Here is a 15,951-nt window from a genome sequence, read left to right as displayed (position 1 = left end):
CCTGCACCCCAAAAGTCATCCCACCCAAGAAGTAAAGAGGGCTTGTTGCACTCTAGCTGCCTGAAATTTTTATTGAATAAAAGCTCTGGATACAGAGGAATTTTTCAGCCTGGGAGCCGCTCCCAGCTCTCCAGCCCTGCCGGGAGCAGGATGCGTGCTGGAAGGAAGGCTGTTGTGCCAGCAAGGAGGTTTCTTCCTGCCTTCCCAAGGGTTCATTGCCCAGGTCTGTGCCTCCCCCTGTGCTCACACTGTTCCCTATGACTTGCTGGCTGCACGCTCACAGCCCAGCTCAGTAATTTGCTCTGTAAACTGACCCCACCCCAGCAGGCCGAGCCCAGCCCACGGAGGAGGGGTTTGTGCGTGGCACGGGGCGTCCAGACCCAGGGCCTTGGGGCAGAGCTGCCCGCTCTGATCCCAGGGACTGCCCGTGCCATGGGGACACACGTGCTGCTGTACCGTTGCTCGGGTGCCACCACCCTGCCCCAGCCCTGCCAGGGCTGAAGCCACAACCGTGCCCTGTGCTTTCCTGTCAAGCTGCCCCCGTGACAGGAGAGGCAGCGTGGTGCCTGCTGCAGCTTCCCGGGAGAGAAGGGACTCCCTGCCCTCCTCACCAGGATGGCTCCTGGCCTGCCTGCTCCGAAGCAGCCCTGCGTGGGAAGGGAAAAGGAGCAGGAATCCTGAGTGAGCCCTCCATTTCCCTGCACTGAGCACCAAGCTGCCACAGGGACTGGCAGCTTTACCTGTGCCAGGGAGCATCCCCACTGAGGCAGGGGTGAGGTGTCACACGCATCTGGAGCGGCTGCTCCCCAGGGACAAGACACTACGGACAATCCAGGACTAAGGAAAGACGAGTAGGTAGAAACCAAGTTCCAAGGAGACCCTGTGCGAGCAGGGGGGCTGCCAGCTCTCTCCAAGGGGAGACCCAGCTCGCTCTGGGAAGTTCAGGTCAGCACCAAGCCCTCAGTGCTGGCTGCGCTTGCGGTACAGGTACGCATTGCTCACCTGGTTCATGATAACCAGGCTGGTGACGAGGGGACACAGCATGGCGAGGTACCACGAGGCACCGGTCACCGTGGTGGTGAACCAGAGGGAGCACATGCCCAGCATCAGGCTGGCACAGCCCAGCAGGTAGCCCACCAGCCCTGAGGTTGCGTGGTACAGCTTCAGCTTGGCCAGCGTCCAGTTCTTCATCAGCTTAGGGTAGAGCAGGAGCACGCCGCCGGCGCACTGCCCGCCCGTGTACAGCACGGCCAGCAGCCCCGTCAGCCCGTGCCAGGTGACAAAGTGGCCCTTGCCGTTCAGGTGCTTGTTGTAGGTAATGATTCCCAGCCCCAGGAGCGCGCAGAGCAGGGCGAGCAGCTGCAGGGCCCAGTGCACCCGCACTCGGACCTTGCGGGAGAAGGAGCGCAGCAGCGAGGTCTCCGGGGAGAAGATCAGCAGCGCTTCCGTCATCAGGAACGAGAACTGGGGGCAGAGGGCAGCGGCATTGGCACCGGCCAAACGCCCCTGCGCCGGGGCTCCCGGGGCTGGGCACTCACCGCCCCGGGGCTGGGCACCCACCGACCCACCGCCCGGGGCTCAGCCTCCCATCAGCCGGGGGCTCCCGGGGCTCGGCACCCACCACCCAGGGACTCCGCCGGCACGGCCCCTGCCTGCCCCACGGCAGCGGGGCGGTGACCGGGGCAGCGGCACTTACCGCGAGGGCCATGAGCAGCGGGTGCCAGGAGAAGAGACCTGCAAGGGAAGCGCAGAGTGAGCTGAGGTGAGCTGAGACATCCGGCCCTCCCCGCGCCCCGGGCCCCGGCCCCGCCGGCACTCACTGGATCCTGGCCGCGCCAGCACGGCCACGGCGGCGGGGAATCCCAGCGCCACGAGGTGCGCGGCGGCGCCGGAGACCACGCGCAGCGAGCGGTACAGGCGGGACTCGGTCTCGGCCGTCAGGGCCATGTTGGCCGGGCGGGCGGAACCGCCGCTGCCGACATGGCCGGGCCGCGGCGCGGGCTCCGATTGGATGAGGCGGGCTGTCCGTCAGCACTAAGACCCGCCTCACTGCGCTGCGCCGCCGCTGAGTGGTGGGAAGTGCTGTCGCTCAATGTGAGGGCCCGCCCCGCCCTCACATTGAGCTCGGCCGTGTGATTCCGCGGGAGCGGCGCTACGGTGGCCGGCGGGGCCGGTGCCGGGCCGCTCCGCCATGGGTGGCCGCATCGAATGCGTGTTCTTCAGCGAGTTCCACCCCACGCTGGGGCCCAAAATCACCTACCAGGTGCGGGGCGAGCGGCCCGGGGCGCTGCCCGCGGCGGGGGGCTGGGGCCGGGCCGGGGCGGTGGGCGCTCCCGGAACGGGACGGGGCTCGGCTGGAACGGAGCCTCCTGTGCCGCCGCAGGTCCCCGAGGACTTCATCTCCCGGGAGCTGTTTGACACCATCCAGGTGTACGTGATCACGAAGCCCGAGCTGCAGAACAAGCTGATCACCGTGTGAGTGCGGGCAGAGCCCGGCCCTGCCCCGGGCCCTCCGGCTCGGTGCGCTCAGCTCGGCGCTGTGGCCCTGCCGGGCTCCCGGCCCCGAGGCGGCTGCCGTGCCCCCGGTAGCCGTGCAGAGGGTGGGTGGTCACATCTGGGGGGTGGCTGGTGCTGCATCTGCCGCTCCACCAGCCTTAAATCCAGGAAAGTCAGAGCAGTCAGGAGGGCTGTGCTGGTTTCCAAAGGAGACAGTTTCCTTTTCTGAGGGCTGACTTTCCTCCCCGCTCCCCCTTCAGACTGTGATTTGCACTCTGAGCATGTAGGGCTTAGGCATCATTTTTCCTGCAATATAAAGCCAATACCTGCAGAGCCGGCTGGGAGCCGTCCTTGTGGGGAACTCGAGGCTCCCTGAGGGCGTAGGTGCAGGTCACAGGTGTCCCCACAGGACGGCCATGGAGAAGAAGCTGATCGGCTGCCCCGTGTGCATCGAGCACAAGAAGTACAGCCGGAACGCTCTGCTCTTCAACCTGGGCTTCGTGTGCGACGCCAGAGCCAAGGCCTGCGCGCTGGAGCCCATCGTGAAGAAGCTGGCTGGGTACCTCACCACGCTCGAGGTGAGGCCTGGGCACGGCCAGCCTGCCTCCGGATCCGCCCCGCAGAGCGTGGGCACCTCAGCAGGGACCGCTGGGCACTGCTGGGACGGGCTGGTTTTACAGTGAGGAGGGGGTTGTGCTGGTTTCCCACAGATCACTTCTGTTCTAAAGGAGAACAGGATCTGGGCTCCTGTAGCTCGTAATCCTGTGGGGAAGAGCTGACTTGACTTTCTGCTCTCTTCAGCTGGAAAGTGGATTCATCTCCAACGAGGAGAGTAAACAGAAGCTAGTTCCCATCATGACCATCCTGCTGGAGGAGCTGAATGCCAAAGGGAAATGCACCCTGCCCATAGGTATGGCAAGGACAGGGCCATGCTGGGAGACAGCTGGGCCATTCCCTGCCCAGGCTGGCTCTACCTGTGCTGCTCCCTATAGCTGCCTGTCTGTGCTTGGAGCTGGGGGTATCTGAGCCAGCCTTGCCCTACCTGGCTCCAAGGGACGGGTGGGATGGGGTTATGGGCTGCAAAGACCTTGTTCTGTGTGCCACTGTGGTGTCCTGGGATTGATGGTTGCAAGCTGCTGAGGAAGCACTGTTTTTCATGGAGACTGAGCATTCCCTGTCCCGGGCAGATGAGTCAAACACCATCCACCTGAAGGTGATTGAGCAGCGCCCAGACCCCCCCATCGTGCAGGAGTACGATGTCCCTGTCTTCACCCAGGACAAGGATGACTTCTTCAACTCCCAGTGGGATCTCACCACGCAGCAGGTCCGTGTGCTTCACGCTTTGAAGGGGGTCTGTTTCCAGACCATCGGGGGTTGGGCTGTCCTGGAGATCCCCATGTTTATGTCCATGGTTTGGTGCTGCCCTTGGCTTTGTGCTTGGGCCTGTGAGCAAATCATTCACCAGCACAAGGCTGAAGCACACTGGGGATGGAGCCTGCCCATCCCAGACCCAGGGGAGCTGCTCGGGCTTCAGGGTGATGCCTCACTGCTCTCTGCCCTGTTACCTCGTGCCCTCCCAGATCCTGCCCTACATCGATGGATTCCGGCACGTCCAGAAGATTTCGGCGGAGGCCGACGTGGAGCTGAACCTGGTGCGCATCGCCGTGCAGAACCTGCTGTGAGTGCCTGCAGGGGCTGCTCAGCCCCAGGAGGGGGGGGCTGCCTGGGAGCACCTCTCACCCTTCCCTGTCCATCTGCAGGTACTACGGGGTTGTCACGCTTGTCTCCATACTCCAGGTGGGTCGGGCCGTGGGGCTGGGAGCGGGATTTGGGCAGTGCCTGGGGAGGGTGAACAGCAGGGCTGGAGTGGGCTGGGCCTGTCTCAGAGCTGCAGCTCAGCAGGGCTGCTTTTCCATCACCCTCCAGTACTCCAATGTCTACTGCACCACACCGAAGGTCCAGGACCTGGTGGATGACAAGTGCCTGCAGGAAGAGTGTCTGTCCTATGTCACCAAACAAGGTACAGTGACCCTGCCTGGGGATGCTGGCCCAGGCGGGGGGACAGGGCAGCTGAATAGTGACTTGTCCTTGCAGGGCACAAGCGAGCCAGCCTCAGGGATGTCTTCCAGCTGTACTGCGGGCTGAGCCCTGGCACCACCGTGCGAGACCTCATCTCCCGCTACACCCTGCAGCTCCAGAGGGTGGATGAGAGGTCAGAGCCCTCCTGATCGGTGCCTAAGGGCAGTGGTGACACTGGGGGTGGCAGAGAGAGTGAGCAGGAACTCAACCCCTCTGTGTGTAGGGTAGGAAACGTGAGGCAGTGGTGGGGCATATGGAACAGAAGAGAATGTGGAGAGCTGGGGCATTTGGCACCTCGGCATTGTGGTCTCAGTCTCTTCCCTCCTCGTCCCCAGGAGGCTCATCCAGTTTGGTTTGATGAAGGGCCTTATCCGGCGGCTCCAGAAATATCCTGTCAAGGTGGCCCGGGACGAGCGCAGCCACCCAGCCCGGCTGTACACGGGCTGCCACAGCTACGACGAGATCTGCTGCAAGACTGGTACGGATCCGTGGGGCCCACGGGATCCTCTGCTCCGTGTGAGCCCCAGGGCCGGTGGGACACACGGGGCTGTCTGCCTGCCCACAGCTGTGCACTGCTCCTGGGTTCTTGCCCCTTTGGGAGCCTTCAGACTACAGGGAGAAGGGACTGTGCGCCTTCAGACTACAGGGAGAAGGGACTGGCTCTTCTCCCAGCCAGGCTGCCAAGCCCATATTGCCGGGGGCAGGGCTTGGGGAGTCCACCAGCCCTCTGACACCCCACTGTCTTACTCCCCAGGCATGAGTTACAAGGAGCTGGATGAGCGCCTGGAGAACGACCCCAACATCATCGTGTGCTGGAAGTGACGCAGCGATAGCCCCCGCTAGAGCCGTGTCCCCCCGCTGTCACCCGCTGTCCCCCGCTGTCCCCGCCACGTGTCCCCGGAGCGCCCCTCTGGTGCGGCCGCTCCTCCGCGCCGCCAGGGGGCAGCAGAGGCCGCCCCGCGCCGCTGCTGCAGCCGGCCCGCAGCGAGTCCTCCGCTCCGCCAGGGGGCAGTGGCGGTGGCGCCGTTGCCACAGCGACGCGGACGCCATGGCCGCCGTGCCCGGGCCGCTGCCGCCCGCCGAGGCCGAGGCGCTGGTGCGAGCCCTGCAGGGCTCCGAGCTCCGGGACATCGGCGGGCAGGGGTGCGGGGACACGGCAATGGGGTGTCTATGGGGGGAGAACATGAAAGAGGGACTTTAAATGCGGGGGGTCACCTTTGGGGCTGTGGGGAGCACAGGAGGGGGCCCAGTTTTGGGGCCTTCCCGGGGGTCACGGTGGGGGTAAGGAGAGGTTCCCAGAAGGTTTTGGGTAGAGAGGAGGAGTCCTGGTTTTGAGGTGAACCCCAGAGGGTTAGGGTGGGGTGGGGTGAGAGAAGGGGCTGCAATTCTGGAGCATTCCTGCGAGGGCTGGGGGAGATTGGAGGGCCCAGGGTGAGGAGGGGTCCCGGGTCTGAGTGTCTGTGAGGGTGTAGGGGTGATGGAGAGGCTCCCCCTGCTCTGTGGTGTCCCCAGTGAGGGTGCTGGGGGCGCAGCCAGCAGGGCAGGGCTGTCCAGTGGAGCTGCAGCCCCAGGCTCAGGGCACAGCGTGGCGTTGGGGGTTGCAGGAGCAGGTTTCCCCGCACGAGGGACCCTCGCCAAGCCAGCCACCAGAGCTCTGTGGCACTGCTGTCCTCCTGGCTGCCCTCAGGTGGCTTCGGCAGCACGAGTACGTGGAGAAGCTCAACATGCACGGCATCCTGAGCGCTTCAGCGGGCGAGGAGCAGCTCCTCATCGAGCTGCTGGTCACCCATGCCAAGGTGAGCCTCCCTGGGTGCAGGAGTGATCCTCCAGCTGGGCTTGCCCTGTGGGCAGTGTGCAATTTTGGAATAAAGCGCCGAAGAATCTGTTGTCTCTGGAAGAGATGTTTGATTGGTGGTGTGCCAGTTTTGTTTTTTAAAAAAATTAAAGGTCAAGCTGTGGTATTTCTACTTGCTGGTGTCTGGTTTCTCTGTTGGAGGTTGTTTTGGTCTCCTTGACACACTGGTCCCTCTGATTGCAGATTTCTGCTCTATGCCTGAAGGGTCCCAGTCTCAGGCTGTGAGGTTGCCTGGAGCTGCCCAGCTCCTTGGGGTCACCTTTCCCCTCTGCAGCCCCAGGAGCTCTGCCCTGTTGTGAGAAGCTGCTCTCTTGTGAGCTGGAAGAGTGCAGAGTGCCCTAAGGCCACCCTCCTCCCTGGATGCCTCCAGTGTGGCTGACCATTAGCAACAAACTGGATCCCCCTGCTGCACTGGCTGAAAGGCTTCACTTCCCCATCCCTTCCCTGTCTAGATTCCTGTTCTCATTGGGGAGCTGATCTCCGTGGAGATCTGGAAGCACAAGATCTTTCCCGTGCTGTGCCGGCTGGAGGACTTCAGGCCGAGGAGCACCTTCCCCATCTATGTGGTGGTGAGTACAGGGGTGGTGGGAATGAGCCTGCAGATGGCTCAGGCACTGCTGTGCTTGAGAAGAAATGTCACCCTGAAGGTCTCAGAGCTGAGGGTCTGCATCTCAGCAGGCTGAGGGGGGCAGAGGGACACAGTGGGAAGTGCCTGGTCTCCCAAAGCCCATAGAGCCCCTGCCCTTGCCCCCAGGAGGGACAGGGACTCACTCCCAGGGAAGCTTGGCCTGGTGGAGAGCTGTCCCCTCTAATCCCACACAGGGGCTTGCAGGAGCTGCTGGATGGAGCAAAAGCCATTCCTGGAGGCAGCTGTGCTCCTGGCTGTGGCTCCCAGTGCTGCCTCTGCTCCCAGGCAGTGGTACCCCTGGGGTATTTTCCCCCTCTGAGCACTGTTTTTCTCTTGCCAGAGGCTCTCCAGTGTTATGTGCCTCTGGGCTAACAAAAATGTAACTTTTTCTTACTGAGCTCTTGGGACCAGTGGTCCCTTTGGCCATTCTTGGCACGGGAATGATCTCCAGATCTGGGCTTCCTTGCAGAGAGATGCAGCCCTTGACCTAAGGAAAATCTCCATGAGGCTTGGAGGTTTTAACCCATTTTCAGTGCAGACAAACATCTTGCAGGGACAAGGTGGTGCCTTCCCTGAGCAGCCGATTGCCTCAGGGCAGCTATTCCATAGTTCCCAGTCCTGGACAAGGCTGTCTGCCCCAGTCCCAGGCCTGGGAGAAGCACAGCCATGCAGAGCCCTGTCCCAGCTCTTTTCTGGTGCCAGAGCCTGCAGCTTGCCCGACGGCAGTGGTTGTCCTGCCCCTGCAGCACAGGCTGAAGAGCCCTGAAGATCACTGCCTGCTGGGAAGCGTGGCTCTCCATTGGCATGTTGGAGTGTCACAGGCATGTCAGCATAAATATTAACATGAACTGGAGCTGTTTTGAAGGTTGCATCACTTGTATTTTTCTCTTTGGCCACAGCTACATAAGCAGCTTCTCAGAAAAGCCCTTCTCCCTGTCCCAGTGCCATGTCCCCAGTGCTGCTCCACTGTTACTCACTCTTGCCATTCTCCTCCCACAGCTGCACCATGAAGCCTCCATCATCAACCTCCTGGAGACAGTGTTCTTTCACAAGGTGAGACACAGGTTCAGCTTTCCCCAGGTGGAAAACCCCGGGGGTGGAAGGCTGTGGGGACTGACGCTGTGTGGAACCCCTGTCACTGTGCAGGAGATCTGTGAGTCAGCAGAGGACAGCATTCTGGATTTGATCGACTATTGCCACCGCAAGCTGACCCTGCTGGCAGCTCGGAGCACCAAGGCACCAGCAGTGACCTCAGCAGGGCTTTGTGCTGAGCCTCTGGCCAGCCCCTCATCCATGCAGGTGAGGAGAAAGCCCTGGAGCTCCCTGGGGACGCGTGTGGTGAAGAACATGGGCAGCCTGCAGAGGCACAGGGAGGCCTTTTCATGGGTTGCAGCCCTGGCACCTCCTGCCCACCTCGGAGGGTGTCTGGTGCTTCTCTGTGCCTGTGGCTGCATCCACTCTGCAGCCTGGCTTCTGCCCTGTCTGGTGCTAGTGCCAGCCTGAGGCTTCCTGCAGGCCATGCTCAGAGCTCTGGGGTGGGACACGCTGGAGGGTTGATGGGCAAAATATTCAGTAGAGGGCTTTGGCCATTTGCTGTTGCTCTTGGAAGCTGTGTGGATATCTCTCCCTGAAGTCTGGGAAGCCAGCCTGGGTCAGGCTGCCAGTATATCAGCCAGGGTTAACCATGAGAGAGTTCTCCTCACAACCAGGAATTGTCTTCATGTGCTTCCCCCAGCTTCCTTTGTTCTCTGAGAAACACCTCCTCTGAGCTGGTCTGGGCCAGCAGCGATCCCAGAGCTTTCCCAGCAGGTATTCCCAGGCTGACACACACACACCTTCCCAGAGCAGGAGCTGTCTTTGCCTCTGGTGCTTCTCAGCACCTGGAGCTGCACATCAGGAGGAGAATCTGGAAGAGCAGGGTTAAAGGGAGAGCCTGAGCCTCCCCTCGCCTCCATGCTTTGGCTTGTTGCCCAAGCACATACTTCTCTTTCAGAAAAGGGAAGGAAGTGGAGGGATCTGGACCACAATAGGGATGTTTTCCAGGAAATGTTTTCCCAGCTGGGGAGGGGAAAGGGGTGTTTCTGTTACTGCTTTTGACACGAACACAAAAACCCAGACCTTTTCTAGCCAATAGGATTCTCAAAAGCACTCATCTTCCAGAGAGCCTGGTTTCCTCTGATTCATTCCAGCCTCTCCTGACCCTGTGTTCAATAACCCCTGTGAAAAAGCTGTTCCTGCCATCTCCTGGGTTGTGGAGCCTGTTGTCCTTTGTATATGGTGGTAACCCCTGTTCTGTTGTCCCCTCGAAGCGCAGGCAAAAGATAGTCCCTGTCTCAAGGCAGCAGAGATGAGGTCTGGATGCAAGGAGGAGCTGCAGGACAAACCTCACTAGGGCAGTTTGGAGAGGGAGGAGGCAGGGAAGAGCCTGTTAACAAGGCTCTGTTAGTAACTCTGTGGGGCACCAGTGCAGGGAGCACAGAGCTGCTTCCCGCAGAAATCTGCACGGCAACTGTTGCAGTGGCTCTTTGGAGAAATACAAGGAGCTGAGGTCAGAGCTCTGCACACCAAGTGTGAGCTGCATCTGGGACTGGAGAGAAGCTCTGCCTGAGCCGGGGAGAAGGACTTGGCACCTCGAAAGAGGCTGAGTCAGAGAGTGGTCAGGCCGATGGGGGATGAGTGGGGTGTCCGTGCTGTCTGGGAAGGGAAGGAGCCTGGGCTGGAGAGCATGGCACAGCTGTGGGCTGGGATAACCACAGGCAGATTTCTAGTTGGCTGTTCCCAAGCTGGAGGGAAGAGGCAGATCCAAGAGGGGTGGACACAGGACTGCAGCTGCACCAGGGCCAAGTTCCTCCCTCCTCTTCCTCCTCCTCTGGTTCCTCTGCTGATCATGCAGCTCTCCCCTCCTTCAACCCTCACAGGTCTCCACAGGGCCATGGGCCACAAGATGGTCCCAGAAAGGGAGAGAGGCAAAATTTGGGACCAGCCCCTTTCAGGGGGTGTTCTTGTGCAGGAGCACTGCAGTCAGTAGCCACCCACAACCCGTTATGGGCAGGGACATGAGGGAAGAGCAACTGCAGGCTGCAAGCACTTCTGTGGCTGCGCTGGCAAACAGGCAGCGCTGGCACAGTTGAGACAAGAAACTGTTTTTCAGGGCTCTGTTTTCCTACCCAGACAGTGGTTACCAATGCAATCAACAGCCTGCCTCTCTGTAGCTCCTGGGAAATGGGGCCTGAAATCCCAAGGCTGATCCTGTCCCCCCACAGGAGCTGCAGAAGCAGGCAGAGGTGATGGAGTTTGAGATTTCCCTGAAGGCCCTGTCCGTGCTGCGGTTCATCACTGACCAGGTGGACAGGTAGGTGCCCAGGAGCAGCAGAGGATGTGCCCAGCTCTCCGGATGGGATTCCTGTGGGGTCACAGCGGGTGCCTGCAGCCCCTTCAGCAGCTGGCTGTGTCCACGGTGGCAGTGGCACTGTGCTCTGGGGGGCAAACACAGCAGCAGTCCACCCTGCTCCACAGTCCTCCTGGGAACTCAGACCATTGTTTCTTTCCTGCCTCTCCCAGTTGCCTCGGGGAGCATTTGTAGATACAAATTCTGTCATTCATCTGCGAGTGCCATTTCTCTCTTTCTGTCATTTCTGCAGTCTGCCCCTGAGTGCTCTGACACGGATGCTGAACACCCACAACTTGCCCTGCCTCCTTGTCGAGCTGGTGGAGCATTGCCCCTGGAGCTGCTGGGAAGCAGGTATGGATCATGCCCCATGGTCTCTGGGACACCCTGTTGCTGTGCTGGGGTGTGCATCCACTGAGGGATCTGCTGTAGGAGCCCTTGCAGAGTGTTGCCCCTCTGCCCTCCCCTCCAGCTCCTCAGTGCTCCCTGCCTGAAGCTGTTCAGCTCGAGAGCAGCTGCAGCACAGCTGGCCTGGGGGCCCGGCAGTGCTCCCAAAAGCTGATCCTCACACAGGGCTGGGTCTCTTGTGAGTGATCGCAGCCAGCTCTGGAGCGGAGCACCTCAGCCAGCCCCACGTGCTCCTCTGAGGATTCTTCTGAACACAGAAAGACCAGAGTGCCAGTCCCAGCTTCTCTGCACCTTTTGGGGCAGCACCCACTGGAGCCAGCCGTGGTCTCTCCCAGGCAGCAAACATTGCCTGATTCTGCTGCTGGTCCCGGAGCTTCACTCTTGCCAAAGGTCCCTGATCAGGCTGTGCCCATTGGCCATCGTCCCCCACCTCTGCAGCCTGGCACGCCCCCAGAGCCCCCCAGCCTCCCCCTGCCTTCCCTGTGGTGGGGCACAGCTGGGGCGTGGGAACCCGCACTGCCCCAGCCCCGCTCGGGGGTCACAGCGGGGACAGGGCAGGAAGAGCTCAGGGAAGCACGTGGCTGTGCCTGCCGGGAGCAGCCCAGCTGGGAGCTTTCCTCCTTCCTCCAGCCAGAAACACATCCCTTCTCCCTGCCTGTGGGCTCCGGGTGCGAGAGGGAGCTTTGATCCAGGTCCCCGAGGGAGGGACTGGAAAGAGACGAGCACAAAGGCATTTCCAGGCTGTGCACATGCAGGGTCACATCCTGCTCCATCCCCTAGAGCCACACAGTAGCTGTTGGAGCTTGCTTTGTCATATCTGTTACAGTCATGCTGCTTCTGGCTTTGCCTGGCAGAGGGAACTCAAGAAGAGTGGCCATGCTGGTACCCCAGAATGGGTCTCTCCACCCACTCTGTTGTTGCAGCATGGGCTGCCCTGCTGCCCACCAGTGCCCTACACTCCTGGCCAAGTACAGAGGGAGATATCTCAGGGATCTTTTGTTCCTGCCACAGCAATATTGGTTTCATACATGTCTTGTCTGCTTTTCATGTTCTCTAATATTTTGCCTCAGTACCAAGTAGGCTGCTATGTGGAGCAAAGGGTGGGGAAGCTGAGGCAGGAAGAAGCAGAGGGTGAAGCGAGGCAGTGAGCACAGGCCAGCATCCTCCTCCTGAGCTGTCTTCCCCCAGGCAGCACTGTGTCTCCCTGGTTCTTCTGTCCCTCAGGCAAGCTCAAGAAGTTTGAGAATGGCACATGGCACGTGGTGCCCCCTGAGGACCAGGTGAAGATGACCAAGCTCGATGGGCAGGTGTGGCTTGCCCTCCTCAACCTCCTGCTCAGGCCCGAGTGCCAGCGCAAATACCGCTTCGATGGCTTCAACAAGAGCCAGCTCCTCAAGGTAGGACCCTGCAGCACGACAGCCCTGGGCCCTTGCCAGCACTGGGCATCTCCAGATATCTGCCCCCATCCTCACTATGGGCTCCAAGAGCCAGTGGTGGGAGAACAGCAGCTCTGTCACTGTAGCAGCAGCAGCAGCAAAGCTCGTGTTTGTGAGTGCACCTCGTGAGACCCCCACTGGTCTCTCTGCCCCTCTAATCCCTGCTCTTGCCCTGCTGCATCCCCAGCTCTGACTCCCTTGTCCTGACCCCTCTCCATTCACTTTTGTCTCCCCTCCATGGCCACAGCTCCGTGCATTCCTGACAGACATCCTCCTTGACCAGCTGCCCAACCTGGTGGAGATGCAGAGATTCCTGAGTTACCTGGCAGTGACAGACCCTGCTCCCCCCAAAAAGGATCTCATCCTGGAGCAGGTATCCTGTGGCCTTTCCTTCACCTCTACAGCTGCTCTGGATAAGTCTGATGGCTCCCTACCCTTTTTTTCTTCCACCAAGCTCAGCTCTGGAGTGATGATGCCCTGGGAAAGCAGCCAAGTACCCATTTCAGTTACACCCTTACTGCCAGCAAAGCTGCCTGTGGCTGACCTGAGAGCCTTGTCCTGCCCTGCAGTGGCCAAGCAATCACATCTAAAGGCATAAATGCTGGGTCATAAACAGCTCTCCAGGTCACACTGAGCCCCTGGGATGGCAGCTGCATGGGGCAGACATAGGCACTGGCTTGTTTTGACAATTAACTCTTCATTTGACATTTATGAGTGTTGTCCTGTTGAATTATGGACTCCCCAGGGAAGTCCCCTTTTACAGCCCTGGTCTGAGGCTGCTTGGCATACTGTGTACAGAGGGACACCATGATCTGGTGATAGAGTCTGGAGTTAAACTGGTTCCAGCTAGTGTCTGGGCCTTTGGGAGTTAGGCCATGAAGGTCTTTGGACAGCCAAGAGGTTCTTGGGGGTTTTAATTCATGTGGTGGTAATCTCTGGAGAAAAGTGTTTTTATGTGTTACTTACTGCCTTCTTTTGAGCTGAGTGGAGAAACTGAGTGTGGGGGCAGATCTGCAAAGAGGCTGCTGAGAAGAGCTGGGAGCACAGAGGCTCTTCCCCACTGCCAGAGGCTCCCACACTGCTTCCTGAGGGATGGGTCTGTTGGGCAGTGGCTGTCGGGGCTGTCCCCAGTGGGAGCACGCTGTCCCCATCGCAGCTGGCCGTATGGCCTGGCAGGAGGGTGGTGTGCCCTGTCAGAGGTGGCTGTGGCTGAGTTGGAGGCATGGCCCAGGCTGGGAGCTGGAGCTGGGGAAGCTGCAGACTGGCAAGCTGAGCTGTTGGGGCTGGGGATGGCAGCAGGGTGGACATGGATTCACAACCCGTGCCTTGACTGCCAGTGTTGGTGGCACAGTGACAAGCAGCTGCCATGCTGGGGACCTCCTCCAGCTGCTGCCCTTTTCCATAGCTCTGCTTTTGTGCTGATGCTGCCCCTGCCAAGGCTGGGGCTGAGCTTGGGGACCGGCATGAGGAGGCAGTGGGAAGCACAGACATGGCTCCCTGCTCTGCCCAGAGAGTGCTGAACTCACTCCTTGTTGCTGAGCCAAGCTAAGGAACTGCTTTTTTCCATTTGACTGCTCCCAGAGCAGCCTCCTCCCCTTCCTTGGCTATTTTTACTCTGCTGGAGAAGGCAGCGCTGTTTGAAGCAGCGTGGTCCCCTCCAGAGCCTGAACTCAGCACGCTGCTCTTGGCTGGGATGTTTCCTTCTGGCCGGCCAGCCCTTCCCCGGGTGTTCATCTTCAGGGAAGTGACGAGCGGAAAAATCTGCTCAGGCAAACGGCTCTGGAGCACGGGGTTCACGCCACTGCCACACGCAGGGTGCTGAGGTCCCAGGGCTTCCTTCTCAGCAGCCCAGGCCTCAAGGCTGAACACCCATTCCCAAATGGACCCCAAAGGTTTTGCCTTGTTTCACCTCAGTGCCTGCAGGCGGGTGGATGTGTCCTCTCCATGTACCCATGTACCCAGGATGTGTACCCACCCTGACCACCTCTGCCTCTGCTTGCCCTCCTGCAGGGCCATGCTTCTTGTGCCCGGGGCTGGCTGCCTTCTCCCCAGACCACAGCACCCTTTTCAGGCTGTTAACACCTCCTCCTCCTGCCCTACCTCTCCCACCAGGTTCCTGTCATCTGGGACCATATCCTCAAGAAAAACTCAGGGAAGTGGGAGGCCATTGCCAAGCACCAGGTGAAGCATGCCTTCAGCCCCACTGAGGAGGAGCTGAGGCTGCAGGCACGCAGGTGAGGCTGGAGCAGGTGTGCAGAGTGCCCAGTGGGGCAGTATCCCCATGAGCAGGCTGGAGCTCAGCACTGGGAGGACAGAGGGGTCTGGGGCACTGGCTGGAGATGTCCCTACAGTGGCAGGGTGCAACAGAGACAGCTCACTGCCGGTCAGCCATTCCCTGTAAGCAGCCTCACCCCTCTCTGCCTGCACAGGTGGGCACAGACCTACAGCCTGGACATGATGGAGGCTCTGGCCCCCGACAAGCCCCGCTGCAGGGTGTGTGGTGCAGAAGCAGCCAAGCGCTGCTCTCGCTGCCGGAACGAGTGGTACTGCTCACGGTAAGGGAGCCCTGCCACCCCCTTGGGGCCCCTGCAGCCCCCCTGCAGCCTCTCAGTGCTCCCCAGAGCACCACAGGTCTCACTGGAGAATGCTGTGGGAGGACCAAGGAAAGCCAGGGGTTCCACCACTGCTCAGCACCACTAGCTCTCTGCTGGCCACGTACCTCTCCAAACCTTGTGGGAGGCTGATGTGCTGGGCTGCTGGTGGAGGTGCTGCTGGTGAGGGTTGTGTTGCAGCTGTGAGGTGCTGAACTGCCTCTGCCCACAGCACAGCACTGACAGGCTGGGTTTTCCGTGGTGACGCTGCCTCCCTCCTCCCCACCTTGGTGGGGCAGCAGTAGGAAAGCACCCATACCCTGTGGGTGCAGGTGACAGGCTGGGATGTGGCAGCTGGGACGGTGGCAGTAAATTAAATCTCTGGTCCTGAACCATCTGGCAAGGTCTGGTGTTAAACCTTCTTAACCCCCAGGACTGGGGCCACATCCACCCCCCTCTTGGTCTAATGCTGGGCTGTATCAGCTCTCCCCCAGCTCCCAGCGGGGTGGGGTGCTGGAGTTTGTCCTTCTTGCTGCTTTGCCCCCAGGGATGGATGTGACCCCAGTGCCCCTGACAGCAGCTTCCCCCTCTGCAGGGCATGCCAGGTGCAGCACTGGCAGAAGCACAAGCCTGCCTGCAACCTGATGGCCGAGGTGGCAAGGAGTGTGGATGACCTGTAAGGAAAAGTGGTGTCTGGCATCTGCCCAGAGAGGCAGAGGTTCCCCCAGTGTGCAGCCCAGAGCTGGAAAGAAGCTGGCAAAGGCCCCTTCTGCCTGCTCCTAGCCCCAGGCAGCACTAGCCAGGGTCAGCCTCTCCTCTCCCACCACCCCACCATGCTGCCTTCTCCAATAAACCTCCTTGTGCATCCCACAGCTGCTTGGCTTCTGCTTTTTCTCTCCTAGCTGAAGGTAACAAACTGCTTCTTCCCCTCCCTTCCACACAGTGAGAGGCGTGTGTCCATTTTCCCCTCTGCAACAACAGAAATCCCAGAGAACCTGAAAAGGCCTTACTGCAGCTGGGGAGGGTAGGGAGTGAGAAGGCCTCTGTGCTGCCTCTTACCATTGTTAGAG

General features: G+C 60.4%; 3 protein-coding genes across 7 annotated transcripts; 2 read left to right on the top strand and 1 right to left on the bottom strand.

Annotated features, from left to right (window-relative positions):
• Window positions 1–51: 51 nt before the first annotated feature.
• LOC121347176 (cytochrome b561 domain-containing protein 2) lies at window positions 52–2,101 on the bottom strand. 2 transcript variants are annotated; one of them, XM_041425605.1, is made up of 3 exons: window positions 1,821–2,101; window positions 1,685–1,734; window positions 52–1,548 (listed from the first exon to the last, which is right to left on the bottom strand). In XM_041425605.1, exons 1-3 carry the CDS (start codon window positions 1,945–1,947, stop codon window positions 961–963), a joined length of 765 nt encoding a protein of 254 aa, XP_041281539.1. In that variant the 5' UTR covers window positions 1,948–2,101; the 3' UTR covers window positions 52–960. The 2 variants fall into 2 exon arrangements, with proteins under 2 accessions (XP_041281539.1, XP_041281538.1); XM_041425604.1 differs by having other exon boundaries at window positions 52–1,464; window positions 1,697–1,734; window positions 1,821–2,094.
• On the top strand, window positions 2,059–6,179 carry NPRL2 (NPR2 like, GATOR1 complex subunit). 3 transcript variants are annotated; one of them, XM_041425599.1, is made up of 11 exons: window positions 2,059–2,263; window positions 2,384–2,475; window positions 2,906–3,074; window positions 3,298–3,406; window positions 3,684–3,820; window positions 4,077–4,174; window positions 4,257–4,293; window positions 4,423–4,516; window positions 4,591–4,708; window positions 4,911–5,053; window positions 5,330–6,179. In XM_041425599.1, exons 1-11 carry the CDS (start codon window positions 2,192–2,194, stop codon window positions 5,395–5,397), a joined length of 1,137 nt encoding a protein of 378 aa, XP_041281533.1. In that variant the 5' UTR covers window positions 2,059–2,191; the 3' UTR covers window positions 5,398–6,179. The 3 variants fall into 3 exon arrangements, 2 of the variants coding, with proteins under 2 accessions (XP_041281533.1, XP_041281534.1); XR_005954182.1 differs by lacking the exon at window positions 5,330–6,179 and having other exon boundaries at window positions 4,591–4,799; window positions 4,911–5,044; XM_041425600.1 differs by lacking the exon at window positions 2,384–2,475 and having other exon boundaries at window positions 2,149–2,263; window positions 5,330–6,178.
• ZMYND10 (zinc finger MYND-type containing 10) lies at window positions 5,624–15,797 on the top strand. Of its 2 annotated transcripts, XM_041425602.1 has the most exons (12): window positions 5,624–5,718; window positions 6,263–6,371; window positions 6,883–6,999; window positions 8,058–8,111; window positions 8,205–8,357; window positions 10,322–10,410; window positions 10,700–10,800; window positions 12,079–12,251; window positions 12,538–12,663; window positions 14,403–14,524; window positions 14,720–14,845; window positions 15,477–15,797. In XM_041425602.1, the coding sequence occupies exons 1-12, from the start codon at window positions 5,624–5,626 to the stop codon at window positions 15,559–15,561; spliced, it is 1,350 nt and encodes a 449-aa protein (XP_041281536.1). In that variant the 3' UTR covers window positions 15,562–15,797. The 2 variants fall into 2 exon arrangements, with proteins under 2 accessions (XP_041281536.1, XP_041281535.1); XM_041425601.1 differs by lacking the exons at window positions 5,624–5,718; window positions 12,538–12,663 and having other exon boundaries at window positions 6,207–6,371.
• The last annotated feature ends 154 nt before the right edge of the window (window positions 15,798–15,951 follow it).

Source organism: Onychostruthus taczanowskii, unplaced genomic scaffold, assembly GCF_017590055.1.
Source record: "Onychostruthus taczanowskii isolate IOZ18803 unplaced genomic scaffold, ASM1759005v1 scaffold9, whole genome shotgun sequence".
In the NCBI taxonomy this organism is placed as follows: Eukaryota; Metazoa; Chordata; class Aves; order Passeriformes; family Passeridae; genus Onychostruthus; species Onychostruthus taczanowskii.
The sequence above is the reverse complement of the archived record's forward strand: the minus strand, read 5'-3'. Positions and strand labels throughout refer to the sequence as shown.